The sequence below is a fragment of the Marmota monax genome, unplaced genomic scaffold (genome assembly GCF_021218885.2).
Source record: "Marmota monax isolate L192 unplaced genomic scaffold, Marmota_monax_Labrador192_F-V1.1 WCK01_AAM20220418_F8-fsc00081, whole genome shotgun sequence".
In the NCBI taxonomy this organism is placed as follows: domain Eukaryota; kingdom Metazoa; phylum Chordata; class Mammalia; order Rodentia; family Sciuridae; genus Marmota; species Marmota monax.
This window is the reverse complement of record NW_026695234.1, coordinates 565,231-592,185: the sequence shown is the minus strand read 5'-3', so window position 1 is coordinate 592,185 and position 26,955 is coordinate 565,231. Positions and strand designations below refer to the sequence as shown.

Sequence of the window (26,955 nt, the reverse complement as noted above, 5' to 3'; positions counted from 1 at the left end):
CTCCTCCCTGGGACAAGGGAACAATATCCAAGACTAGCAGGATCCTCAACTTGACACTCTCAGCAGGAGAACTGGACTTGTTCTGTGTCATTGGGCAAGTCGCCCCCTGCTGCTGAGCTTCAGTACCCTCCTGTAACAGGAGCCGGCAGGGCTAGATTATTCCTAAGGCAGGTTCTAGCTTTGGCTTTGACTTGGAGGTTAGGCCAGGGCCTGGAAAGGTGGGGCTTTTTCAGACTTGGAAGGTAGAGCTTCTCTGGTATATAGTAGTTAGTAGGGTGGTTTGTGGGTTTCCAAGAAACCCAAGGTATTTAAACTTTTTTTTTCTTAGGGGCTAAGAGGGCTAGGGAAACCCAGTGGCAGAGAGAGTATTGCTCAGTATTAACCTACGAGGGAGTTTCTTTATTGGCCTAGTTTTAGTCTGAGAAGGGAACTTTCTTTGAACCCTCTCGAAGCTGGGAGGAGAAGGATAATGGTGAGAAGAGCACCATCTTCAGCTGAGTTCATCTGCCATCTTTGGCATTTTGAAGCCTTTCATCTCTATACCCTTCCTCCTCATGGACAGAGGAGTCAGTGGAGAAAAGCCATTTCCTGTTCCAACTTTTCTCTTTGGCACAAACAAATCCATGTTGGGGTTGGTTGAAGTATGAGGCTTGGCTAAAGGCTTGGGTTGTTTTGGGCACTGGCAATAAGAACTTGGGATTGCAAGGAGTGGGGTGGACCAAGAGACTTCAAGGAAAGCTATCTCAGAAGTGGATTATTTCCATGTCCCTGTCTCCCACTCCCACTTGGACTGTACAAATTGCCTTTGCAAGCAGCGTTTCTAGGATCAGATCTTGGAGAAATGAATAAGGGAAGAATATTTCTGGATTGCTTGCAGTCTCAGAAGGGTCCTTTCTGTGCCATACCATGACACTTTTGTAGCTCTGCAGGGCATTCAAAGATAGCCTGTTCCCACTAGGGCCCCCAGGAGAAATAGCACTTCTCTCTCTTCTCCCAGGAGGCAGGGCTGTGGTCTCCCTCCCAATACCCCTAGACCCCACCTGCCTACTCTAGTAGGAATCTCAAGGATGTTCTTCTGACTCTTTCCCTGCTCCTCCCATCTCTAGGCTGTGGGACAATCATCCCATTTACCCCTTGACATTGACATCCTCGACCCTCATCCCCCAACCTCCAGCAGGCTGGCCCTACTCCCTTCCACCTCTGTCTTCTTCCAGAAGATGCATTTTGAGTCCAAGAGGAGTGTTTTTCTGGAAGGCCATCATTCAACGCCCCTGCTTCCCTGATGTGGAGCAGGAATTTGCACATGGTGTAGAGAGCTCCCCCTCCCACCTCTCTGCCCAGCCTTGTTACCTCACTCCTGCTCCGGCCATGGCTGTGATGGGCCCAGCCAGCTCCCTGTCTTGGTGTTGTGTGTGACAGCTCAGGGGTCTTGTGACTCAAGGTCCTCAGCAGGCCTGGGAGCCCGGATTGGAGCCTTGGCTGCTGGTGAGAAGCACCTTGCCTGCCAAGATTTGCTGATGCCAGACGATCTCCCCAACATTTGAAGGCCTAAAGGACATTGTCATCTCTGCCCCTTGGCCCTCCTTGCTTCTCTCAACACAATAAGACATTGCAGAAACAAAATGGCGGCCTATGCTTCAGACACGACAGCAGGCTCTGTCTGGGGACTTGGCCCTGGGTTTGTGTGCCGTGTGCAGAGATTGCACAGTAAAAGCAACCATTTTTGCCAACAAGAATGTGTGGCTCCCCACATTCCCCTACCCTGCACTCTAGGGCCAGACCACTCTCTGCATGGACCAGACCATCTTCCCAAACCCATGGTGCTTTTTTTCCCCCCACTCAACCTAGACTCCAAGGTGGGAAGGGATGAATCAGAGGCCTTAGTGGCCCCTGGATAATCCTGACATGGGGTGGAGTGGGGTGAGGCAGTGGGAGCAGCCCCTAATACTTGCACTGGGCCATATGTGGGAAGGCTGATTGCAATTGAGTTGTCTGGCCATCTGTATTTGGATCTATAACTGTACTTTGCCTGGCGCTGTGCGCAAGGTCTGAAAACTTACTGCTAGTACCTAGAACCATACAAGGCTACCTAGCCAAATATTAATGTAAAGTAGCTAGAGCCATGGAAGTACAGTATGAATTAAAAGAAAAAAAAAAGTATTGAATTCCAAATAATGAATAGTGTGTGTGTTTATTGCTTGATTCATCAGTTCCCATCATCCCGAATGTTTCTGGTGTTCTCAGCTATGCTCACAGCACATCCTGAAGGTGTGTGTGTGGGCGGTCATGCAGGTTCACACACAGCCATCCACCTCCAGGCAGGAAAGCAGCTTGATCAAGTGCAATGGAGAAGTTTTGGAATCACACCAGAGTACAGATTGCAGCATCACTATTTACCAGCCATGTGGCCTTGGGCTCCAGTTGTCACTCCAATCCTCATTGTTTTAAAAGTAAGACATATATTAAAAAGAACACATGCATCTCTTGGTATGGTGGCTGGTATTGTACTAGGATAATTTTTAGTCTCCATCAGTAGTATTGTAGGAGTGTGGTGAACTGTGAATTCTGAAGTTTCTTTTTGTTCTTTTCCCTTTGGGGGATTATGTCATTTTCCAGGGAGATGGCCACTGGGCGGCAGCTTTATTTTATGCCTCTCTTGCCACAAGTGGTGGGCTGAGATCCAGTATGGCCCTTGCTTCATAGCTTCTTCCTGCCCAGTTAGCTCCATCTTAGGAAACTTGTTGGATGCCAGAAAAGAAGATATGTTTCTCTGGTATTTTTGTGTTTGGGTAGAAGAGAAAGGGGGCAAGGAAAAGCTAGATCACACATTTAGCATATGTTTTTAATTGTAGATGATTAAATTGTTTTCCCTTCTCTAGGCACATCCAGTTGGGTATAGGAGTTGATACAGATTGGGGGGTTAGGTAGAAACCATGCAGAATGGGGTGCTAGGTAGAAGCTATGCAGTAGTTACACATAGTAAGTAGAGCAAAACCAGAGCCAGTGGCTTTTAGAGACACTTTATTGACATTGTTTAACAGAGTTTACTGAAAAACACTACAAATAGGCATTAGGTTGTTGAGGGATAGGGTGGTGTCGGGAGCAACTTTTCTAGAGTTCAGAAAAAGACTGGCTGTGGAAAATCAAGAAAATGCCATATGAAGGTGATGATGTAGGAAATAGTCCCGTCTGTGCCAAGACTGTTTTCTAATTGTGTTCCACAAACCTACCAGCACACGTCCTTCAATGACTTCTCTCCATATCACATACACTGCCCAGTAGATGCAGTTCTAGCCCAGTGGTGACAGGGAGAAGACAGAGCAATACTGGCTCTGCAGTTTAGCTGGCTTATGACACAGGTTGAGGCTGACCTGTTACTCAGGCTTTTTTAACAACTAGGACCTTCTATAAAATCAAGTGAGGAAGCGAGCTGAACTAAATATGAGATACATACCACCTTAACTTTTAGAGATTAAGTAAGACTTGGATGATGCTCTTTTTCAAGCCTAAGATCATCAGGCCTGTTTAGGGTCTAGGCTAGTATTCAACACAGTGGGTGCTGGAAAATGCAGAGTGAGTGGATATCAGACTGGTGAGCAAGCACATCAACCATCTGGATATATTTTCAGTGACTACGTGAATTCACTGAGTTAGGGTTTTCTCATTTACAAAAAGAGCTGAGACGGGCTTTTTTCCCTGCCCCTCACCTCTACCATTTCCATGTGAAACTGGGAAAGTGGAACAAAAACATTTGAAATATGTCTAGCTCTTGCTTCTCCTTTTTTCTTGCAATGATGCAATCTTATAGACTTTTCCCTCTGATGTGTAAAGTAGGTTCAGAGATTCTAGATGTATTTTTCCTTTTTTTTCCCTCCACTTGAGACAGGGTTTCACTATATTGCCTAGGATGATCTTAAACACATGGGTTCAAAAAACCCTCCCCATCCTCAGCTACCTCAGTAGCTGGGACTACAGGTACACAATGCTGCATCCAGCTCATATATTGCTTTTTGATGTAGTAGTTCTCGGGAGGAAAGGGATCCACTGTGTCTCTTTATTTTTTAGGTACCAGGGATTGAACTCAGCCACTCAACCACTGAGCCACATCCCCAGCCCTATTTTGTATTTTATTTAGGGACAGGGACTCACTGAGTTGCTTAATGCCTCACATTGCTGAGGCTGGCTTTGAACTCACTATCCTCCTGCCTCAGCCTCCCAAGGTGGTGGGGTTACAGGTGTATGCCACCACACTTGGCTTATCTCGTCTTCTTAAGCGTTCACCGCTCTACACACTTCCCAGCATATTTCTGATTTGAAAATTCCTTTTCTACTAATATTTCCAGTTCGACATTCAGGAGAAACCAGAAACTCAGAAGTATGTGTGGATGTGCAGATGTTTGGGGATAGAGAAACCAAAAGACAATGCTGTTAAACAGACTAAAAATGAAGGTTGGGATAGGGATGGGAACTGACTGTCCAGGTATTTTCATGCAGAGGTTGGGGCTTTGATATAAAACCTAGATGGTGGTAAAGGTCAACAGGGCAAACTGCTCCCAGGACCTATAGAGTTGAGCAATTAAGCAGTAAGAAAGGGAAAATCACACTCAGCCTAGCTTGACCTTTAGTGAATTGTGTTATTGAGGATTAGTCATGGGAAACATCCAGCACCAAGACAACAAATGGGGTTTCTAAAGTGATTATAGCCCTTGAAAACTCTTCTAAGCCCTTTAATAAGTAACAACATACCAGATAAAGCTTCCAGAGCTACACGCATTTAAGTCAAGATCTTGTATAGGAATACGTGAAGAAACAGGGAGGTGGGTGAAGACTTCACGTAGGCTGGTGATCACAGTACCTTATAGATGTATAGTCAAGATCAAGTCTCCCAGGAAGGAGTTGAATTGCAGTTTTGGAGAAATAATGATATACAAACCAACCAGAAGGAAAACCAGGGTGGAATGGGCTCTCAAAGCACATTTGTAGTATTTACCAAGAAGCAAAGTGGCAGAGAAGTAGGAGAGGGGGATTAGGGTGGAGAGAAGATGGAAACATCTGGACAAGCAAGAGAGACAGAGTTGGATGGGAGTTTAAAGTAAGAAAAGCAGCAGCTGTGGTGTAAACTGGAAGAGGAGTCAGAAGACCTGGATTCTAGCTCTCCACTGATCAGCAAAGTGACCTGATAATCTAGTAAAGCTACTTAACATTATAGCCTCCATTTCTTCATTGGTAACATTGACTCTTAAGAACATTCACCTCACTGGAAGAAATGGAGAAGAAATAAAATAAATGGAGTGAAAATGCTTTTGCATGCCATGTAGCTCTTGTGAAGGTATCAAGGATGAGAAGTGTTGAAAATATTTAAAAAGAAACAAAGAAGATAACTTTTGAAGAATAAATGATCAGCATCATTCGGTCCATGAAAAATAATTTAGAAAACATCTAGTGTTTGTTTGTATTTTTTTTTTAAAGAAAAAGGCAATCATGCATACCACTTGGTTACAAATTAAATGCATGGTCCACTGGAAACAAGGGGAAAGTGGAGTAGGAGGAAGTGACTCGCTGCTGCTACAACCTCCGCATCAACCAGGCTTGTGATTGGGTAAACCTCCCACTGATTCAGGCCCATTTTCCCAATTACAAATTAAGAAAAATGCTCTATATCATCTCCTTTACTTCAGAAAGGTGGTGTGGCAAATTACCAATAAGAAGGGTCTTGAATTTATTGCAAATGTTTTCTTCAACACATTAGACTCTTCATATGTGTTAAGGATCTTATTTCAAGTACGTCCTCAGGGATGGAAGAGATGATGAGCTTGTCACGTGATGCCCAAAGCCAATGGAGAATAGGCATTCAGATCAATTTCCCCAGACTTGAGGGCCTTCCCTCTTCTGGAATCCCAGCGCTTTCGTCTGTCTTCTCATATCACATAAAACCTCCCCATCTCTTAGCACTAGGTGTGAAGGATGTCACACATAGATACTTGGACCAGTCACTACATTAACAAAAAAATAAATAAAAGAGAGACACTAATAATTTCCCCACCATTTTTCTGCTCTCTCAAAATTCAGAAAAGACAAAAACCAAAAGAAAACGAAAACACCTAACAGTACAGATTCATACATAGGTGAGGTATTTGGATGCCACCTCTTATCACTTTGTTCATTGTCCATCTCAGACTAACAAGTATTTTTCTTAGTTTGAATATTGTTCTCAGAGGCGATATCCTCCTGGGGATGTATCGGATTCACACATCTTTGTAGGAAATTCTTCCAGTCTATCTCATGTACTTCTGTGTCTCCTTCCTTGGCCAGTTTCTAGTTCCCTGAATCTATCAAAGTTAACCTAAGCTGTACCATCCACCTCAAATCTGTGCTTGTACAAAAGGCATGGCTACAGCCCAGTTCAATGTCAAATCTTTTCAAAAACAGAATAATCCATACTTGAGTGGAAACTGGGCAGCATCCAAAGTTTATCTCTGTATAGTTTGTCCTCTTAATTCTCTTATATGGTAGAGCTCTGTGTGAGCCTCAGTTGCCTCTTATAAAATGAGGACTAATACTGATCCACAAACACTTGGAGAGGAAGAACTTAGAAATTTCAGTCCCAATGCCCAGGTGGTGTGCTCCCCAGAAAGAGCACACATACATCATTCCAACAAAATCAGGAGTATGTTGTATGGATTTTAAGAGCCACTTAGATTGTCCTGGGTCCTTCCCCAGACTCTTGTCCTTGGCTTCATTGAAGGACTGGATGCAATCCAGGCCTTAGAGACCTATGGGGGATCTAGACCTGGAGTACTAAGCTCCAGAAAGCATTTTAGTCTATGCTTAAGAATCTTTGTCACTGAAGAACCTAGAGAGGCATGCTTCTCTCTGATGCTCTAGTCAAGTGGAAACTTGGAAAAAACTAACTTCAAAGAGTCCAAGTACATAACATGCTTTTGCTTTTACCAAAAATAATTACTTCCTCCTTCCAGTAAGACATCCATTCTCTTGAAGCAATGGAGAATGAGCCAGTTCCAGCCAGTTGAGGGAAGAGGGAAATGCTACCTTCAGCATTGGTATGAAGTTATTTGGAGCACAGGGAGAAATGCAGTTGGCACTGGAGCAGCTGGCTTGAAAGCGAGGATAGGAAAGGTTGACTCCATGTAGATATGTTGGCTCCTCAGCTCTGGCAAAGTCTCATGGTGTGTGGAGTTCTGATGGAGTTAGGAAGTCAGAGGTGAAAGCTCAGAAGTGGGTGGATATATGATGAATGTGTAGACGGATGGTTGCAGGAAGAGAAGCAATGGGGACCACGGGGCACCTTCCTGATGCTGCTGACATCATGGAACCTGGGATAGCCAGTCCCTTAGTGTTCAGGCCACCTACCAATGATAAAACAAATCATTCAGAATTTCCATCCCAGCCTAGTCCAGTCCAGCCCAGGCAAGTCCAAAGACACTGACCAAAAAAAGGGAGTGGAGAATTGTGCCCTTGTTACCATGGGCAAGGAGTTTGGCCTGGCAACACTCAGGTCAGCCCTCACCTTCTGAAGGGCTTGACATCCTACAGAGCTTTGTGACTTAGTCATCAACTTAAAGAAGTACCCTGAGGGTAGGGATACCAGACAGGATAGAAATCTAGAAATCCACTAAAGGGATCAAATTCAAGTTCATGTCAGTTGTGGGTGACAAAGTCACTATGCAACCAGCCACCCTTCCCCTTCCAAGTCCCAGGACCTCACCTCAAGTCATATCACTCCTATTCCTCTACAGGCACTGCAGAGTTCTCCTTGTTCTCTGAAGGGATGGCAAGGTAGTCAGACCTATAAAGGAAGGGGAGGGGGGAAGAGGACCAGTGGGGCTTGTGAAATAAGGAAGGAGCAGGTCTTCAGGACAGCTCTGCATTTCCTTCTGGGGCTAGTTCCCAAGACAAAACTAGAATGACCCTTTCAACAGATTAGAATAATACATCCTCTCCTGTATTTGTATATGAACACACCCACTAGCAATATCTGAGTCTTCTTATGAATCCACACTTATGCACGACTTAACTGAAAAATACTGGCTAAACTGAATGGAAATGAAATTATATTTTATAGTTATTTTAATTTTTATTTTCCTGATCATTGGTAAAGTTGAGCATTTCTTCATGGGTTTATAGGCTGAGTTTCTCCTTCAATAATTTGTTCTTCTAAGGTATTTGGTTTTTTTCGCATTGATTTTTCTTTGACAGCTTCATGTCTTCAAAATTTCCTTCAGTCTATTGTCTGTAAACTTTTAGATGGATTTTTTTTGGAATAAACAATTGATTTTTACATATAAGATAATGAGAAATGACCATATTTTTTCTCTTTGATTTGTACCTTTTGTATTTTATTTAAGAAATTCTATATCCAGGTAATATTGATATTCTCTTATATTCCTTAATAGAATTTCCAAGTTTTACATCTTACTTTGTCAATAAATTTACTCAAAGTATTTTTGTTTGGCATAGGAGATGCAGAATTTTATTTTATTTTTCCTACATGGACAAGGAATCCTCCCTCCACAACTTACTTGACAGTTCCTTCTTCTCTCAGTGATTGCAGCGACATCACTTTTATGTATTCTTTTTTTATATATATACTTTCATTAACCTTTGGAGGACTTTCTGTTTTGTTCTGTTTGTGCATTTTATACCTATCAGTATATACCTAAACAGTATCACAAACTGTTTACCCTGATAGAGGTATGAGCAATTTTAATCTCTATTAGCTACTTTTCCGGAACCTAATTGTTCCTTCTTTGAATTGGCTTAGACCAGAGATCTACAAACTGTGGTTCACAAGCTAAAAATGACTGTTACTTGTTTAAAGTGTTTCAAACACACAAGGAAAACAAAGAACAATGGGTGTCAGAGATCCTACGTAGCTTTGCAAAACTTAAAATATTTACTACCTGGCTGTCCTTTGGTTTAGATAATTTTTGGCCCTTTGACCTTTCATGTGACCCTAAAAGATCAGTTTATCAAGTTCCTTAAAAAATTCAATGGAGATTTTAATTGGCATTTTACTGAATTTGAAGATTAATTTGGGAGGGAATTGTTTTAGTAGTGAGGATTTATTTTCCATCTCTTTGCTTTTTCTTGTGTCTTTCAGTAAAGTTTTATAATTTTCTTCTTAAAGGTCTTGCATATTCTTGTCAGATTTATTTCCAGGTATTGGATAATATTTGCTTCTATTATAATTAAATTCTTAAATATGTTCCTAGATTAGTTGCTGGAATATAGGTGATTTTTATACAGCCATGGGTTGTTCTACAATAGGAACATGTTCTGAGAAATATATTGTTAGATGATTTCATCCTCATTGAACATCATAGAGTGTAATCACACAACCTAAAATGGCAGACACCACTGGTTGATACAATTTATGGAGCTGCCATAGCATATGCAGTCTGTTACTGCCTGAAACATTATGTGGCACATGCCTGCATTTAGATTTTTATAAGAAACTTGATGGAATGTTCTTACTAGTTATTGCTTGCTCATAGATTCTCTTCAGATATTATATGCAGATAATTATATTATGGATGTGAGCAATGATAATTTAGTTTCTTCCTTTCCAATTTTTACCCCCCTCTTTTTGTATTACTTAGCATACTGTGTAAAATCTCCAATTCAATATTGAACAATAGGGGGAAGAGATGATATTCTTGACATGTTCTAATGTTACAGGCATTTCTTCCAAGGTTTCTATTTTTTTTTATTAAACTGTTGTTCTTTTCCAAAGTTTCAAAAGACAGATATCTTCTGTAGACTATCTTAGTAGCTGCTGTTTATTAGTTTAAAGGAAGTTGGTGTTTAGATACAGATTTATTTATTTTTATCCTGCTCAGTACCTACAGATGTTCCTTGACTTATGATGGGGTTATGTCCCAATAAATTCACCATAAGTTGACAATATCCTAAGTAGAAAATATATTTAACATATCTAACCAACCAGACATCATAGCTTGACAATGTAGAACACTATAGAGAGATCTCACAGCTGACTGGAAGCTGAGCCTTGCTATTGCCACCCAGCAACAGGATAGAGCATACTACATATTGCTAGATTGAGAAAAAACTGAAATGCAAAATTTCAAGTAGTTTTGACTGAATGTTCAATGCTTTCACACTATCACAAAGTCAAAAGTCAAAAATTGTAAGTTGAGTCATCGTAAGTAGGGGACCAGCTGACTATGAGTCTTGCATATGAAGATGCATCTATCTTTCTCTCAGCCACTTCTCTCTTATACAGGTATCATTTCTTCTGCATTCTCTGTTCTATTCTAATGAAGCACTTCATTTTTTTCCATTCATTTCCTGTTTTCCTATTATTCCATTCTGTATAAGTCCCTCACATTTCTTTCGGTTACCTGTATCCAATTTTCTATTGAACCAATCCACTTGATATTTTATTGACTACATTTTTTTATTTTCAGAATTTTTTTCTGCGTGTCCTTTTTTCTTAGCAACTTACTTTACTTTTATGTTTTAAGTTTTTTTCCCATTGCTTTAACTATTTTAAACAAGCTTATTTTCTATACTTTCCCAGACCCTTCTTATCTGAATCTCCTAGGACTTAACAGTGACCTTATGCTATTTCTCTTGTTCATCTGGATTGTTTTCTTTCTTACTGAGGATTAAACCTGGGGCGCTCTACTATTAAGCTATATCCCTATCCCCCCCCCCCTTTTTTTAATTACAGGTAGGACCTCACTAAGTTGCCTAGGCTGGCCTCTAACTCATGATCCTCCTGAGTTGCTGGGATTACAGGAGTATACCATAACACCTGGACTATTTTCCACAGTGACTTTTCATTTGGGGTTGGATTGTGAAATCCCTTCTAGCAGTAATTAGTCTAAAGAATGCTACTGGACCTTGGCAGAGAGAGGGTCCCTTCAGAAGGGTTTTCCATTTGTTTCTATAGGATACTCCCAGTTATCACTGTCCACTGCTTAGAGTTTCCTTGATCACATGGATAGTATCAATTTAAGTCCCACATTTTGTGGGAAAAGGCTATGGTTACTAATTCTCAAGAATCATTTATTTTTCTGCTTGAAGTCAAGACAACATGGATAGGTTTCCCTGACTTTTCTGGGGGCTGGTGGGCTGGTAATTTTCTGGTCCACCCTTGTGTGACTGGTAGCCCTTTGGGGATTCTGGCTCTGCTGAGGATCTTAGTTCCAACTCTGTTTCTTGTGGGGGCCCAAAGGTAGACACTTCTGTCCAAGCACAAACATTTCCTGTCCATGCACTAAAATCCAATTACTAAAATCCAAGTAACTAAGTCACCAGGAATTACAACTTTCCTTCTTTCTACCCTCATATATAGTCTGTAGTAATTTTTATTTCCCTGAGATCATAGATACCATGCAAAATGAGGCTTTCTTGATCAAACATTTCCAGGTGGCAGCAACTGAAGCTTTTCAGATTATTCCCTCAGCAATGTTACTAGAAATTTGAGGGTTGGTTTTTGTCTGTCTTTTCCTGTCTTTCTCTCCCCAAATAACAGTCCAGCATGGTCTCTCAGACCCTTTGCTATTATAGACCCCATCATCTCTCACACGTGCTCTCTCAAATAACTAGGGTCGTGGCAAAATTGGCAAAGGTACAGGCTGGTCATCAGAAGATTGGAGAGCCTACTAGGGGGATTTGATCATGGTCAGACTCTAGGGTATGAACTCACAGCTTGGAGCTCCTTATCTCATAAAGGTGGGCTGATGAGTTCCATGGTATGCATGGAACACATATGCACACACATATACACTTGTATACATATACACATATATTTAATATGTGTGTATTTATATATGTGTGTACATATGTGTGTGTATATATGATTCTGAGTCAAACAGCTGAACATGGTGGATGTCAGGAACAGAGAGGTCTGGGTTCGAATCCCTGTCTCCGCACTCACTGTGTGTTCCACCTGGGCAAGCCATTTAACATCTCTGAGCCTGCTTCAACATTTATAAAATGGCTATAACATAATAATGCTGATTTTATGGGTTAGTAATGGCAGCCGATGTTCTTCACCTCAGTGGTTAAGTGTGCAGGCCAAGAGTCAGCAGACCTAAAATCAGACATTGCTCTGTCTCTTACAGTGGCCCTTGGTGAACTCTGTATTTTCATCTGTAAAATGGATACAATAATGTTGCCTACCTCACAGGTAGTTATAAAGGGAAAGGTGAAGGATGTGTATAAATTGTGTAACACCTCACTTATTACAGCAGACACTCAGAAGGGGCTAGTTATCCTTATTACTTTGCCATCTTTGGACTTACGCATTTTCTTGGGCTGCTTCTTCAGCCTTTGAGACCTTTCTGTAGCAATATATCATCTCGATGAGCAACCACAAGGTGAGGAAGACCAGAAGGATGTACATCATGATTTCTGAGACCACAGAAGTGAAGTCTTCCCCAGCTGCAAGAAAGAGAATGAGCTTCAGAATGTGTATGTCCCACAAACCCAGAGCTGTCTTTGGGGTTTTAGATCTAGGAAGCCTATTTTTAAGTATGACTTAAATAAGCACTGAGTCTAAAGGAACTCAGGAACATGTTCTTTCCAACTCAGGAAGATGTCAGAGGACATCTTCAAATCCTCTTGTCAGTTTTTTCACTGAACTTCAATGGCTATTCTGGAGATAGGGATGAGGGAGAGTGATGGATGGAAGAAGTAGAAGAACAGCAAAAGGAAACTTGAACTCAGAATTATATATACACACACATATGTACACACATATTAAATATATGTGTATATGTATATAAGTGTATATGTGTGTGCATATGTATATATACATATGTATATATGTGTGTATATATGTCTATATATGTGTATACACACCCACATACTTAGGTAGGAAGGAAGGGAGGGAAGAAGAGGGGAGAAGAATTGGGTCCCAATTGTAACTACTTACTGGTTTGGAAACAGTCATTTCCTGCATTGGAGTCTTTCTTAATTTGTAGAATGGGATAATAATTCACATCAGTCAGGGTTACTGTGAAAGTTACATTAGCTAGTATATTTAAGAATATCTGTGTGGGCTGAGAGTGGAGCTCAGTGGTAGAGTGCTTGCCTAGCATGGGCAGGTCCTGGGTTCAATCCCCAGCACCACACACAAACAGAAATGTAACGAGATGCAAAAATCAACACAAATGTTAAGGCACATGTCTTATTTCAACCACCTATAACCTCTGAACAGCAGATGATGGAGGTGATGGAGGTAGTGATGTCCCTAGGGAGAGTGCATTGGACCAAATCTCCTCCATAAATTGAAGTACTTAATGAGTTTTTGTTGAATGAATGAATACAAATAAGTGTTGATCTGTTTTGTTCCACGATCAACAAAAATGACAATTAGAACATGATACATGGCATATAGTTTGATATAAAGGAAGGAATTAAATTCAGTTTGCAATTATCCACAGAGTCCAAATCATCCCCAAAGCTTTGTTGGTTTAAACAAAAGAAAAAAAGCAATGACTTCTAGCCATGAACTTCATCTCAGAGAAGGTGGAGCTGGAAGTCATAGATGTAGCTTGAGGCATGTGTTGTCTCCTAGCCTGGAAGAGGGTTCATATTTATGTCTTAATTTATGTCTTAGAGACAGAAAGAGCTTAAACCAGGAAAAATTTAATGTGAACAAATAGAACCAGACAGATTCTCTGGGACAGGAATGGAAGAAATGGCATGTCACAGTGGAGGGTGCACCTATGAGTCATGTGAGGGCAGTGAGTATTCAGTGTGGATAGCTGTCAAGGGGTCACAGAGGCAAAAAGAAGGAAGAGGAAAAATGGCAGGCAGTGGGGATGGTGGTGGAAGGAAAGGTGCTGTGGGTTAGCTTAATAAGCAAAAGATCTGGACCCTGGTCCTCCTTCTAATACTAATTAGCTCATGTCCCTAAGCCAGCCCCCCTCTCACTCTCATGGAGCTCTGTTCTCCCAGGCACAAAATGAGAGGCTCCAGAACTGCACCCTCCAAGTACCTGAGGGGAGTCATTTTAACTTACACAAACCAGAAATCACCCAAACCCATTGCACTCACATCTACAAAGGTAGAATGGAGGAGCCTTGCTGGATTAAATCTCTAAGCTTCTTTCCAGCCCTACCATCCACAAGGCTTTGTGACTCTGTTAACAAACTTATTTTTCCTTCTCTTCTTACCTGAAGTGCAAGTGTGACTCTCCAAGAAGAAGTCATTTTACTGTCATCTCCAAGCCTTCCTGCTTTGAGGAAGGGCACAGAAGGCAAGGGGTGGAGTGTTTGTAGAAAGCTGGCTGCTCAAGGAAGATGGGTACAAATACATGGGTTTTGCTGCGGTGCCTGACAGGCTGACTAGCTTAGGTTTGTCACAAATTTCCATCAGATGTGCCCCCAGTGGTTTCTGGAGGCAAAAAGCTGAGGCCTGAGAGAGCAGGAGGTGGAGACAGGAACCTTTCTAGGGTCTGGCAGGTACCAGCCAGCAGTTCCTGATGATGAACAGCAGGGGGCGCCCAGCACCCATCCCCAGGGAGAAGCAAGTGAAAACAGAGGAAGATAATGGAACTTTTGAACAGATGCATACCTCAGAGAGCTTCCCGCCCTGTCCCCTGCGTCTCTCACAGAGGAGACAGGCTCAGAGAGGGGATGTGACTCATCACATCTCAATTCAGGTAGCCTGAGTGTTCTGCATATTCAGAAGTGATCTACCTTCTGCTTAAGTTATAGCGTCTCATTCTCTGTGGTTCACTCTCAACACTGAGGTCTTCATTTTACTGTTTTGATCACAGTATTTAAAAAAAAAAAAAAAAGAACTTGTAGTCTGGAAGTTAGGATTCCCAGGTCCCTTTTCTAGGAAGAGCACTATCTTTAGCTTGATCTCTTCTTTCATGCCCACACATCAGGGCCTATTCATCATCCTGCATCTCAGGGCAGAGATAATGCTAGCAACAGGCTGGAAATAGACCTCCTGAGAAAGAAAGGCATCTGACATGTGAAGAGGTATTCGCAAGGGGCTCAGAGCTGCAGTTCTCTGAGTCCTCTGACAGTAGCACCAAAGCAGAATGTGAGTGCCCTCAAAGTCCTCCCTCCAGGTTCTGGACTTGGAATGCAAGAGAAATATCTGAGTTAAGTTGCTGAGAGGACTTCCCACTAACAAGAAATCAGCTGAAAGATCTGAAGACCTTAAAGACTGGAGAGCTATCAACTTGTCCCCTTCTCCCAGCTGAAGATGGATTTATGCAAAGATGTCACAGTTGAGGAAGGGGTTGAATGTGTGATTATTGTGGAGAGACAGATAAAGATAAAAAGCTTGTCAAATTTTGGGCTCAGAGAGTGGTTCTCAACAGCAACATCCCCTAGCAAGTCAAAAAATCTGTGTACTAAAAAGGCCTGCAGAAGATGCTGAATGTTGAGAAACAATGATGTGGCAGTATATATTGCTTGTAGACAGGAGAGGATTTCTAGATAACATTATACAATTTCTTTGTGCCCACTGAATCAGGGACTCCACACAGATTAGAGAAAAAGGCATCATCATTAAATCAGTGGCTCTAGGCTTTGTGGAGGCTGTCTTTTTTCTCTAGCAGACCAAGAAGAGGTCATTTTACTGTCATCTCCAAGCCTTCCTGCTTTGAGGAAGGGCACAGAAGGCAAGTGGTGGAGTGTTTGCAGAAAGATGGCTGCTCAAGGAAGATGGGTACAAATAGATGGGTTTTGTACTCTCCAAAGGCTCTCTTATCCTCCAATCCCAACCCAAAGAGTAGGATGCCCCAGAAACCCTGTGCCCCAGCCTCACCCTCCTCAGTGACTCGAAGGGGAATCAGCCGTGTGGTCTTCACAAAAGGCCGATGGGCCTCAAACTCAAACTCTCGAGACACGTTGCAGGTGTAGAGGCCAGAGTCATTCAGAGTGACGTTGAGCACTGTGATGGACACATCTTGCAGGTCCTTGCTCCCATTCCACTGCAGGCGCCCTTGGAAGGGGCTCTCCACCTCCTGATGGCCATTTCGATACTCGTAGATCTGCAGGTAGAGGAGCAGAAGCAGGTAGAGCCAGGAGAAAAGGTAGGGCAGGACAGCCAAGATGGAATGGGATGGAGGAAAGGAGTGGGGAAGTGAGAGGACCATGTGGCCAGAAGACCCAGAATACAGGGGTAGAGTGTAGAGGTGCAGGGGAGGACACGGAAGGAAACAAAGACAGGAAGATGGACACAGGCAAATGGGAAGGGTAGGCAGGAAGAAGCTTGGCAGGAAAAATGAGGAAAATGGGAGAACAAAAAAAAAAAAAAAAGGAGGAGAGGCATACAGAAGACCAGGAGGGGAAACTGAGAGAAAGAAAGTATTAGAAGGAGATAGAAAGGGAGCTCAAGAGAGAGTGTCATGGGACAGCCAACAACAGAACAAGGTGAGGAGACCAAGAGAGGTGGTTTCATGAGCAATGAAGACACCTGACAGGCCTGCGCTCAAAATGTGACCCTCTGAGCTGGTACCCATTAAGGGACCGTGGGGAAATCTGGGCCAGGCCATAGGAAGGGAGCCTAGGATGCTGAATTGTGATCTGCCAACCGAGAGGCACATGTTGGGGCTTTTGCTTTGCTTTGGGCTAAATTCAAATTGAAATCTGCTCTCTTAAATGTCTTTTCTCAGGCACCTTTCCTTCTGACATGACACTTTTGTTGTCTATAGCTGTGCTATTCGTTCTAGTCTCCACTAGCCACATGTGGCTACTTAAATTCAAATTCCTAGAAATTGAATGCAAAATTTATTTCCTCAGTTGCATTTTCTCCTCATTTTGGGGAGGCCCAGAAGCAGTGTGGGTAGCTGGTGTATGATTGGGCCTGTTGTCTATGGGGGCTTTTGGATCTGGCCAAGACCTCCAGCCTCCTGTAAGTGGGACACTGGCTTAAGGGCAGCTTCACTGATGTGTCACTATCAATCTTGAGCCAGGCTCAGGAAGTCTCTGCTGATTCCTACATTGGCACCCGAGTAGAGCCAACCTACACCAATATGGCACACAGAACAGAGGTTAAAGCGTTAAGAAGAAAGAGAGCAAGCAAAACTCAACTTCACCCTGCTGTTTGTTGTCTCCATTAAAAGTCTTTGTAGAGAAGTGCCCCCAGGATGGCCAGACAGAGAGCTAAACAGAGGCTTTAAAATCTGCAGTCAGACCACCTGGATGAAGTCTGAATTCTCTTACTAATGTAACCTGTTTGAGCCTCAGTTTCCTCATTTCTCTCTCTGTATGTGTGTATACATTTTTACTCACACATGCATCTTTTTCTCTAGGAAATACTTAATATAATGCTTACTATATTCCAGGAATCATTTTAAATGCATTAAGAATTAGAACTCATAAGTCCTGGTAACAACCCTATATAAGCTAGCTATAATTTATGTCCCCACTTAAAAATAGAGAAACCAAAGCATCAAGAGGTTGAGCAACATTACGTGGACCCAGAGCCAAATAGCATAGGGTAAAGCATCAACCCCAGGCAACCTGCTCCAGAGTCAGTGACAGTATCAATAACAGTCATCTCTAAGGTAGTATTCCAAACATGTAACAACCACTTTACTAATTTAATCTATCTTGTGGGATGGTGAGGGAGACAAAATGGACAGCACCGGCACAAACCAACCAGGACTGACATTGCTTGTGTGCACAGGTACAGAGTCAAGAAGTTTCCTGCTCTGCCAGGAGCAAATCCCTTAGTTTCCAGATCAAGGGGAAGCCTGGGGATTCCTGGCGGGAAGGATGGAGCCATGACCTCTGGGAAACAGGTTACAGCGAGTCTCCACTACATAGCTAGCTAAGTCCACTATGTACCTATGTGGCTGCTCGGGGACACCAGCAATATCAACCTTGGTCATCCCTGTCATTCTTTTTTTTTTCATTCTTATTTCACTGGGATGGTGAGAGTTCAAAGAGCTGTGTTATTTCACATAATGATGTTTCATGTTCTTTCAGTTTCTTTACTAATTTAGTCCATCTCATAGGATGGTGAGGAAGACAAAACGGACACACTTGCAAGAGGCCTCACAGGGCGCCTAGCCTAGAGGAGGCTCTCAATAGGATTTATTTCTTTGTCCTCCTTCCCCTGCCTGTAACCAGGCTGCTTGTGGCTGGACAAGCGCCCTCCCTTTCACAAAAGCGGAGCTAAACTAAGACTGGAAGTTATCTCCTCCTCAGGAGCTGTCAGTGCTCAGAAGAAAAAGAGCTAGTGAGTGTTAGATCCTCATCTCGCAGACTGTCAGGAGCCAGGCACATAACATCACAGACTGGTAAAAGAAAGGCCAGAGGCAGCAGTCGGACATACAAGAAAATCTTTACCGCCCTCGGGCCTGTAGAACCACTCCACCACCGTGGTGGCCTCCACCTCCTCCCTCTTCATGCAGGAGATGCAGCGCAGCTTCATGGGGGTTCCCTGGACAGCCTCTGTCTCCGAGGGCACTTCTACACACACAGGGAAGCAGACGCTGACTGGAGGGAGCACAGAGGGCAGGGAAGGGACAGCAGGCAGTGGGAAGGGGGGCAACCAGAGGGAGGCATTGGAGGACAAGGAGGGAGAGAGAAACAACAGAGACGAATCATTAGATAAAATTGAAAATGCCTGTTTCCCTGAGTCCACACCCAAGTTCTCTAAGCTCAGAGAATAGGAGTGGAGCAAGACGAAGGAGATGTGAATGACCCAGACATGGACTGAAAGCCTTCTCCTGGAAGCAATGAAGATGCAGCACAGGACAGTCTTGGTTCCTACCCTCAAAGTCTTAAAGTCTAGGGGGGAGATAGGGCATCCAGGGACCATCCACCCACCCCATCTTCACCCAGCGTTCACTGAAGTCCGCTCGATGCCAGGTCTATGGTAGGCTGGAGGTGGAAAGATGAACAAAATGATAACCACAGCCTCAAGGAATTTATAATCTAGAAGGGAACATGTTTCTACCTATGATAAACATATTCCTTCTGGGGAAGGGAGAAGAGGCTGTGAGTCTGAGGCTAGAAAGGTAGATGGACAGATCCCTGCTGTGAAAATCTCTGTGTGTCCTTTATAGTATGAGACATCAAATACTCTAAAGGCACAGAGATGTAAGCACATCTGTGTTTTAAGAAATCTGTGGGTGATTCTGACACTTGGACGGTGGAGCAGCAGAGGGGAACATGACAGTCTGACCACTAGGCTAGAACAAGTCTCTCTGAAGAGTAGAGGGAGACTAGGTTAAAATCTAGAGAGATCTGATTATGGGACACTTAACATGCCACATGGAGGTTTAGACTTATGTTATGGTTCCTGCCTTCTAGATAAAGTCCATTTCAAGAAAAATAGATCAGATTGTAAATTCAGAAAATCAAAAGTGGGACACAGCTGTCAACAAAAACAAGAGCGAATGTGGGTTGCATTAACAGATGCACAGTGTGCAGAAGGAAGGAGGTGCAGTTCCTCTGCAGTGTTCAGAACAAATCTGGACTGCTATGATCAGTTTGGGATACCATATTTTCAAAAGGAAATTGTTTGATGAGTGCATGCCCAGAGATGAACAAGATGGCGAGGGGCCCACAGACAAGCCTAAAGTCTGGTAAGGAATGAATGGAAGGACTCAGGGTGGTAAGCTGGGCATGGAAAATACCTATCTTCAAATATTTGAAGACTGGCAGGTGGAAGAGAATTTGATTTTACCCAACTCCAAAGTTTATAAGGAAAAATATAAGTTTAGCATAATAATAACGGATTTTCTAATGTTAGGATTGTTTATAAATACAAAAAACTATCCTGTATGGGAGCTTATGCCTCATGGTGTGGAAGACTCAAAAATAAACTGGCCACCAAGAATTCTTATATCAGGACTCCCGAAGTTTCCTTCCGAAACTGCCCTCTCATGAACTAATGATACAAATAGAACCTCTAAGAAGAAAAATAAACAACACACATTGACATTTAAACCAACTAGTTCATCATTAATGGTCAGCCTATCCATCTACTGAAAATTCGGAACTATAGGAGATTAAAATGAGACTGACAGAGACGAATTTTGAGTCAAAAATGTGTGGGCTGCAGTTATGGCTCAGTGGTAGAGCACTGGCCTTGCACGTGCAAGGCCCTGGGTTCGATCCTCAGCACCACATAAAAATAAATAAAATAAAGTTAAAAATAAATAAATACTGTGGTTGGTTGAGAAGTCAACAGATTTTACTTCCATTTTTAAACTTCAGTGTTTAAAAACTAAATGACACTATAATTAAGGTTTAAACAGTCAACATAAAATAAATGTTAATTGGTTTTCAGTCTCTCAGGTAAGCTGGGCTTGTGTTATCTTGAGTTTGCACAAGGGCCTCGATGGTTTGATAGTGAGAGGGTCCACATCTAAGTAAAACTGATCAGAAACACTTTCAGCATGTGATGAGTTTAAAGTCTTGATCACAATCCTGCTTAAAAAAGAAAAAGAAAAAGAAAAAAAAGAAAGGAGGTATTGTTTGTGCAAGTTTGTGAGTGTACAAAGGGGCAGAGGGCATGCAGCAAGAACTCTGTGTAGCACAAAATATTGGAGTCCATTCATATTTAACAAGAGGTGGTAAAAGCAAGTTCAATGTCAATGATCTCAGAAGCAGAACAGGTAAAGTCCCAAGGAAGACATGGTTATGACTATAGAGATAGGAAGATAATGGTATTTGGCACCTGAAGGAATGAGTTTGATCCACAAACCTTTGAGACTCAGTTTATTAGGCACTAAAATGCTACAAACAATATCTGTGTAGTGTATAGGCCATGGAAATTCTATGGATTTGTGTGAATGCATTTTATATGTCACTTATTAATGTTATTTTATCCTGCATTTGTTTGCTTATTTATTTAGTTGTTTGTTTTTGTTTGCTTATTTATTTGAAAAATGTATTGAATGCCCACTGTGTGCTGGGCATTGTTCTAAGCACAGAATCTCAGTTCTCATGGAGCCAAATTCCAGGGTAAGAAGAATGAAAATGAACTACATTATATTGTAATAAGTGCTGTGAGAAAAATAAAGCACAGGAGAGGAGGGATGAAGGGAGAGTGAATGTACAAGGTCGTTGGAGGTGACCTCACTGAGAAGGTTAACGTCGGGCAGTCACTGAAGGAAAGAAATGATGGAATGAGCCACAGGGACACTCCTGTGAAGTCATGCCAAGCAGGGGAAGGAGCAACTTGAGGATTCAAGGGTCCAAGGGTCCAAAGGATTGTGCTTGTCATGTTCACTACACAGCAAAGACAGCAGAGAGCAATCACTGCTCCTAGGGTCCTGGTTAGTACATTGCAAAATAGCCACAAAGCGCTCCCTTCTCATTTGCTTGCCCTTTGCAATATGACCTCCTGTTCCTTCTGTGAAGAGGTCAAGTCTATGTCTCCCCCCCCCCCCCGCCCGAGTCTCCAGCTCACTACTTCCTTTCTTTCTATTGAAAGCAAGCTCTTTGCAAAGAGCTAGCAATGTGGGAAATATATCAAAGGAAGTAAGCATAACGGGGATGAGACTGGTAAGGGAGGTCAGGGCAGGATTGCAGCCGGATCTACAGGCCACATTAGAACTCTTGATTTTTGCTTAGAGTGACATGGAGAGCCCTGGAGGGTTCTGAGTGGAAGCATGGTCAGATCTGATTTGTACTAAATTACATGATCAGCCTGATGTGTTGAGAATAAATTGGAGAAGTGAAGGGGGACAAGAGTGGAAGCAGAAAGAACAGATAGGAAACTGGCATGTAGTCAGATCGGAAGATGATTTTGCTAGATGAAGATGATAAAAGAGATAAAGGGGTTTGAAAGGGAATCATTTGCTGGATTAACATTGTGGAATGGGTGAAAGGGGTGTTCTTTAGTGACCACAGATGGGGTGGCCAAGATAGGAGCACAGTTGGGCCATTCATAGTTAGGGGAGGAAAGGTGGGATTTAAGCAGTCAGGACAGTGAATGTGTAACAGCAGCCTGTGCGCACGGGCCTTCTCTTTTCAGTGATGATAATCCAAGGTATCTTCAGAAGGCCCAGGGCTGCCTTTCTCCTGGCCAAAGTCCAGCTTCAAGGCAGGAGCACACTGCTCCTGTGGTCCTGAATAGTACATTGCAAAATGGCCACAAAACTCTCTCTCCTCATTGGCTTGCCCTGTGCACTATGACTTACTGCTCCTTCAGTCAAAAGAAAAATCTATTTCTCCACCCACAAGTCTACAGTGCACCATTATGTAACGCTGTAGGTATGCTGTAGGTATCCAAGGAAAGATTGTACATATATATGGCAGGAGCTCAACTTACATTGCTGCCTATCAATGATAAACTCTTGGAATAATATTGGCCAAATCATTTGACCTTTGGACTCTTCTTCAACTTCCATAATAATAATGAAGAAACTCAGGAGAAAGAACACTATGATACATTCATTAATGATGATTATATTCAACTCATCTGTCACCTCCATATTTTTCTCTTCCTTGGCCATTGTCACACTGCCTTTTCTGGCTTGCTCTAGAATGCTTCCTTTGCAATAAGGTGATGAAGGTTTTAATTAAAATGTAAATAATTTCCGAAATGGGGTCACAATTGCAATTAGTTTCAGATGTTAACTCCTGAGGTCATCAAATTAGCCTGTCATGTAGCAGGGTCCTGAAGGAATGAGGTCTAGGAAGGGCTATTAGGGGAAGAGGAAAAATTCCCCAACACAGGGGACCAGTGGGAGAGTAAACCTGAAGAAGTGCACAGAAGGCAACAGGAGCTAAGGGATGGGTGAGGCCTTAGGAAAGGTGATGGCATGTGGAAATGGGGAGGGAAGGATCAGAGGAGAAATGCAAGGACAGCAATTGTGCACAGCTGCACATGTCCAAGAGAAGCCACAGAAGACTGAAGTCAGAAGACTGCATTCTCTAGCCGTCCTTTCCTCTCCCTAAGCTAATCTTCTCATCTCTAAACTGGGAATAATATTCCTTTCCCTTCAGTACCCTGTAGAATTGATATGGGGACCAAAAGAAGTAATGAGTTGAAAATTGCTTTGTAAACTGTAAAGCATCAGGCAAGTGTAGGTTTAAAAATTCTTATTATTAATATTATATGATTTATTAAGAGAATAAGGGAGCTTTTTTTCAATATATGCAGAAAGTAAATGGAGAAAACCCTTTCCATTCATACTGGCCATCATGTAAAAAATCAGCTTGAAAAAGGGGGGATATGTCTAGCTAAATGCTTTCCAGTATTATAATTACATGCTAATAAAATGAAATTGCATTTGTGAGTGAGGCTCTTTCTCTTACATTTAACAATGAGACATCCTGAACTCCTCTTTACCTTCTGCAGTTTCTGAGTCTGTGAACCAATGTTCATATTGAAAAGATGCTGAGAATGAGCAAGGAGAGATGTAATGTGGTCAGATTTTCCAAAGTTTTGGGGGGTGGAGGAGGGAATGGGCACTCCAACAATTCTAGCAATAGTCTGTAAACATTTCCCCATCATTCAGTTGTGAAACTGAAAGGAATATTAGATGTCATCTATGACAACTTCCAAACTTTACATATAAAGAAACAGATTCTCTTAGGTTGTTACATAGTATGATAGAAGCAACAGAGCAAGTCTTAGTCAAAAAAACACTTGGACTACAGCATGCTTTCCCATTCCAATGGAATTCAGACAGGAATGCTAAAAACTTAAAGTCTGGGAAGAAAACCTATGCGGACTTCACCCCAACCCTTCTCTACAACTTCAGCTTTATCCACACTCTCTCTTATCCTGCCAGACTATAACCACTCCGAAGCCTCACAACCCTAGCATTTCCCTGGAGCAAATCTCAGCCTTAATCTTCAAGGCAGGTGAGCTCATTGGCAACCTATTACGTCTGCTTCATCTCTAAGTCTGGTGTATTCCATTGGAAATGGATGGCAGTAAGACTGCCCTTGGGGCTGGCATTACTCTCCCTCCTCATCTTTCTTAGCCTGTCTCATCAGGCTTTTTTTTCAGCAGGAAGCTTGGTTCTGCCTTTGGTCACATGCAAAATCCAGATAATGCTGGCAGCCAGAGTTAGACCCAGAGACTGGACAAAGATACGGAGGCAAAAAGTCAATTCTCATCAGCATGTCTGCCACTGCACAGGCAGAATGAGTTTCATGCCAAGCATGGGAGAATAATCCAGTTGTCTACTTTCAGTCAGGGGGTGGGCACAATCCAATGATCCTTTTTATTGATTTTAGCAGGGAAGAAGGTAGCAAAGATCATGTAAAGCAATTTACCAACTAAAGAGACCCATGTTTGATTTAAGAATATAAGAGACACCAAGGCCGAGATGCCTAGAACTGCACACACATACACACCCACGTGTTCATACCAGTCCATTCAGATGTCTATACTAACATGTTCAGACACATGCTAGTGCACATTCAGACACTGAGACTCAGAGACACAAATATCATCTCTATCACATAGTAAGACATTATCACATAGGCTCTTAACTCCCTTTGTACACATTCAGGCACCCCACTTCAGGCCCATCCCTTGACATAGCTCTGCTCAGCCTTACTGTTGTCAAGTGTAGGAGTAACTTATTTGGAGGGGGAAAGTCATCTCAGTATCTCACAACTGACAAGTTTATTCATCTTTGAGGGCAAAAAACCCAGCTCCCCAAACATCAAAGCATCTTAGCTCCACAAGTGTACCAAAACAACAACAACAAAAACATTTCCGTGTTTGTCTATTTATCTAATACATAGCAGCAAATGGCTTAAGCCTGTTTTCCCCTATTCCTTACCAAATTAAGCAAATAGATCAACAATCAAAGCACTTTCATTCTCAAAATCCATGCACCCAGCTTTTGTGTTGTTGTTGTTAATATAGAGAAATGAATCTGAAGACCCAGTGATCTTTCCAGGAGGATTGACTCCTCATTGAGAAATGAAATGTGATTGCAAGCAAGATTTTTTATAATGAACGTGGCTACGTTCCCTTTCAGTAAAGGGGGGTGGGGGGACTTAAGAATGATCACGAAAGGAGGAGGAGCAAAAGAATCACCAAAAAAAAGGTTGGGGGAATAAAGCTGCAGGACAACGGGGAGGTGCCTTTCCAATCTTAAAATTCCATTCTCATGGAACCCATTTAGATCTCCATGTCTGGCAGACATGTACAGAGGGAAGCCAACCAGAGCTTCTTTTTTTTTGTCATCAAGGACATCAATAAGTGTTATTATCGTTAGCATGATTACTGTTATCTGCATCTCACGTGGCAGGGTGCTGGCTGGTACTTACCCCAGTAGATGAGAACGAGAGAAACCAGGGGAAACAATCTGTTGAAGGCAGGCATCTTTTTCCGCGGGTGTTTTCCGGGGCTAAAGGGAGAGATTCCCTCAGTCAAAGACTGCGCCCTCAGATTCTTTCGAGGAAACCCTTTGGGACGGATTGCCCAAAGAGGGCGACTTTCTGACTGAACGAAGGGCGCCGTGCCTGGGGAGGCTCTGCTGCCGTTTGAAACCGGGAAGGGGGCGGGGGTGGGGGTCCCAGTTCCAACCTATCCCAGCAGAACCCAATTCGAGGGAGCGATCAGCAGCGCCGCGCACTCTCCCGGAGCGGGTTGCGGGATCCGGCTCAGGACCACGGACAGTAGCTTCCCCGCCCACCCCGGAACTTCACATTCCAGTTGCTCCCCAGCGTTTCTGGCTTGCGCCCAGGGCAAGCTCAGCTCGGAAGGGAGTCGCACGGCTGGCCCTAGGAGGCTGGGCTGTCGAAGGGGTCCATGTTGATTCACCTCTCGCTTCCCCTTACAACAGCTATTAGGATCCACCCAGACCTGGGAGCTCTGGCTTCTTCCACCCGGATCGCCTTCTTCGGCTGGGCGTGTCCCTGCACCCGAAGCCACTGGGGCCTCCCGTCTGGGATACAGAGTTCGTCCCACGTCGGTCTGTACACAAGGGCCTCGGCTCCCCGGGAGACTCAGAGGTGCCGGGAAAGAGACGGAACCTCCTGTAGGGCTGGCGATGTCGGCGGTGGAGGCTGGGTAGAGAAAAGTGCCCCTGCCTTGGAGCTCGCCCCTGGATCACACGGGGTCCCGACCCGGGTGGCAGGCGACCGGCGGCCCCTCTCCAGGCCCCCAGAGCTGTGTGTGCTCTGTTAGCCTTGACATGCGCAGGCAGCTCTCCGCCCCCACCCCCACCAAAGACCCACCCCCTTGGGCACAAGGTCCCCACCCCCAAACAGGCGTGCCCCTCCCAGGGCCGAGCGCGCCGCCGGAGCGGGGGCGGAGCCCCGCGCGGCGCAAACACCTCCAGCCCAGGAGGTTTCTCATCTTGCTGTCACTCCCCGGGTCTCCCTCTTACGCCTCAATACCTCTCCTAAGCAGCCGCGCACTGCCTCGCACCAACTCACACACTCCGGGAGACAAGCCCACTCCTGCTCCAGCAGATATGCTTGCCTCCAGCTCCGGGAAGAGGAGGGCCAAATCTCTTTCAGGCAATGATGTCATGTGCAATGTATACATTAAATGGCTCCTGGCTTCTTTCCTCCGACCCCATCCCCTCCAGCTTTCCCAGTCCAGCCTCGTCTACCCTTGATTAATTGGTTCCCAGAACAAAGAATGCAGCAAGATAATCCCTACTTAGGGCAAGCGGGTAGGGGTGAGACGCACCTGTGCCCGTGTTTACTTCATCTCCAGAGAGGTGATCCAAGTGTCAGCGCAGGGGTAAGCATTGGGAGTTGGGGGCAAAAGGACTGCTCTTCCCTTCCGAGGTTTCTCGCAGTCCTTATAGCTCTAACCGCTTTTTCTTTTTCTTCCCTCTCTCTTTCCCTAACCCTCTTTCTTTCCTTCCCTCCCTCCTTCCTTCCTTGCTGTCTCTCTTTTTTTCTTACAGATCCTGGTTTGGTGTCTTCCAACTCTTAGCCACTCCCTAGTTCTAGCAGCTGCTTGAGTGTCGCTGCCCAATTTCTGGAAGGGAAACCTGAAACTTCACCCTCAGTTATAAACCCAAGTTGACATAACAGGTTAGGAATG

General features: G+C 43.5%; 2 protein-coding genes across 6 annotated transcripts in view; one reads left to right on the top strand and one right to left on the bottom strand.

Moving 5' to 3' along the window:
- Gramd1b (GRAM domain containing 1B) overlaps positions 1-2,175 on the top strand; it is a 237,581-nt gene extending 235,406 nt beyond the window's left edge. For both annotated transcript variants that reach the window (XM_046438739.2, XM_058577135.1), the window contains exon 22: positions 1,107-2,175. The gene's annotated coding sequence lies outside the window, so the exon portion shown is untranslated. The remainder of the gene's footprint in view (positions 1-1,106) is intronic.
- An 828-nt stretch (positions 2,176-3,003) lies between these two features.
- Positions 3,004-26,815, bottom strand: Scn3b (sodium voltage-gated channel beta subunit 3). Of its 4 annotated transcripts, none has more exons than XM_046438737.2 (7): positions 26,593-26,815; positions 25,221-25,961; positions 18,301-18,464; positions 15,784-16,009; positions 12,294-12,432; positions 7,727-7,807; positions 3,004-7,367 (listed from the first exon to the last, which is right to left on the bottom strand). In XM_046438737.2, exons 2-6 carry the CDS (start codon positions 25,273-25,275, stop codon positions 7,744-7,746), a joined length of 648 nt encoding a protein of 215 aa, XP_046294693.1. In that variant the 5' UTR covers positions 25,276-25,961; positions 26,593-26,815; the 3' UTR covers positions 3,004-7,367; positions 7,727-7,743. The 4 variants fall into 4 exon arrangements, with proteins under 4 accessions (XP_046294693.1, XP_058433127.1, XP_058433128.1 ...); XM_058577144.1 differs by lacking the exon at positions 26,593-26,815 and adding an exon at positions 26,295-26,433; XM_058577145.1 differs by lacking the exon at positions 26,593-26,815 and having other exon boundaries at positions 25,221-25,300; positions 25,717-26,099.
- Positions 26,816-26,955: the final 140 nt, after the last annotated feature.

Excerpts from the sequence above, each read along its gene's own strand:
- Scn3b (XM_046438737.2), bottom strand. The coding sequence starts at position 25,275 with ATGCCTGCCTTCAACAGATTGTTTCCCCTGGTTTCTCTCGTTCTCATC. Across the intron at positions 18,465-25,220 it reads TCTCGTTCTCATCTACTGGG|TCAGCGTCTGCTTCCCTGTG; the intron begins GTAAGTACCAGC and ends TGCTCCCTCCAG. Across the intron at positions 16,010-18,300 it reads AGGGCGGTAAAGATTTTCTT|ATCTACGAGTATCGAAATGG; the intron begins GTATGTCCGACT and ends CTCTACCTGCAG.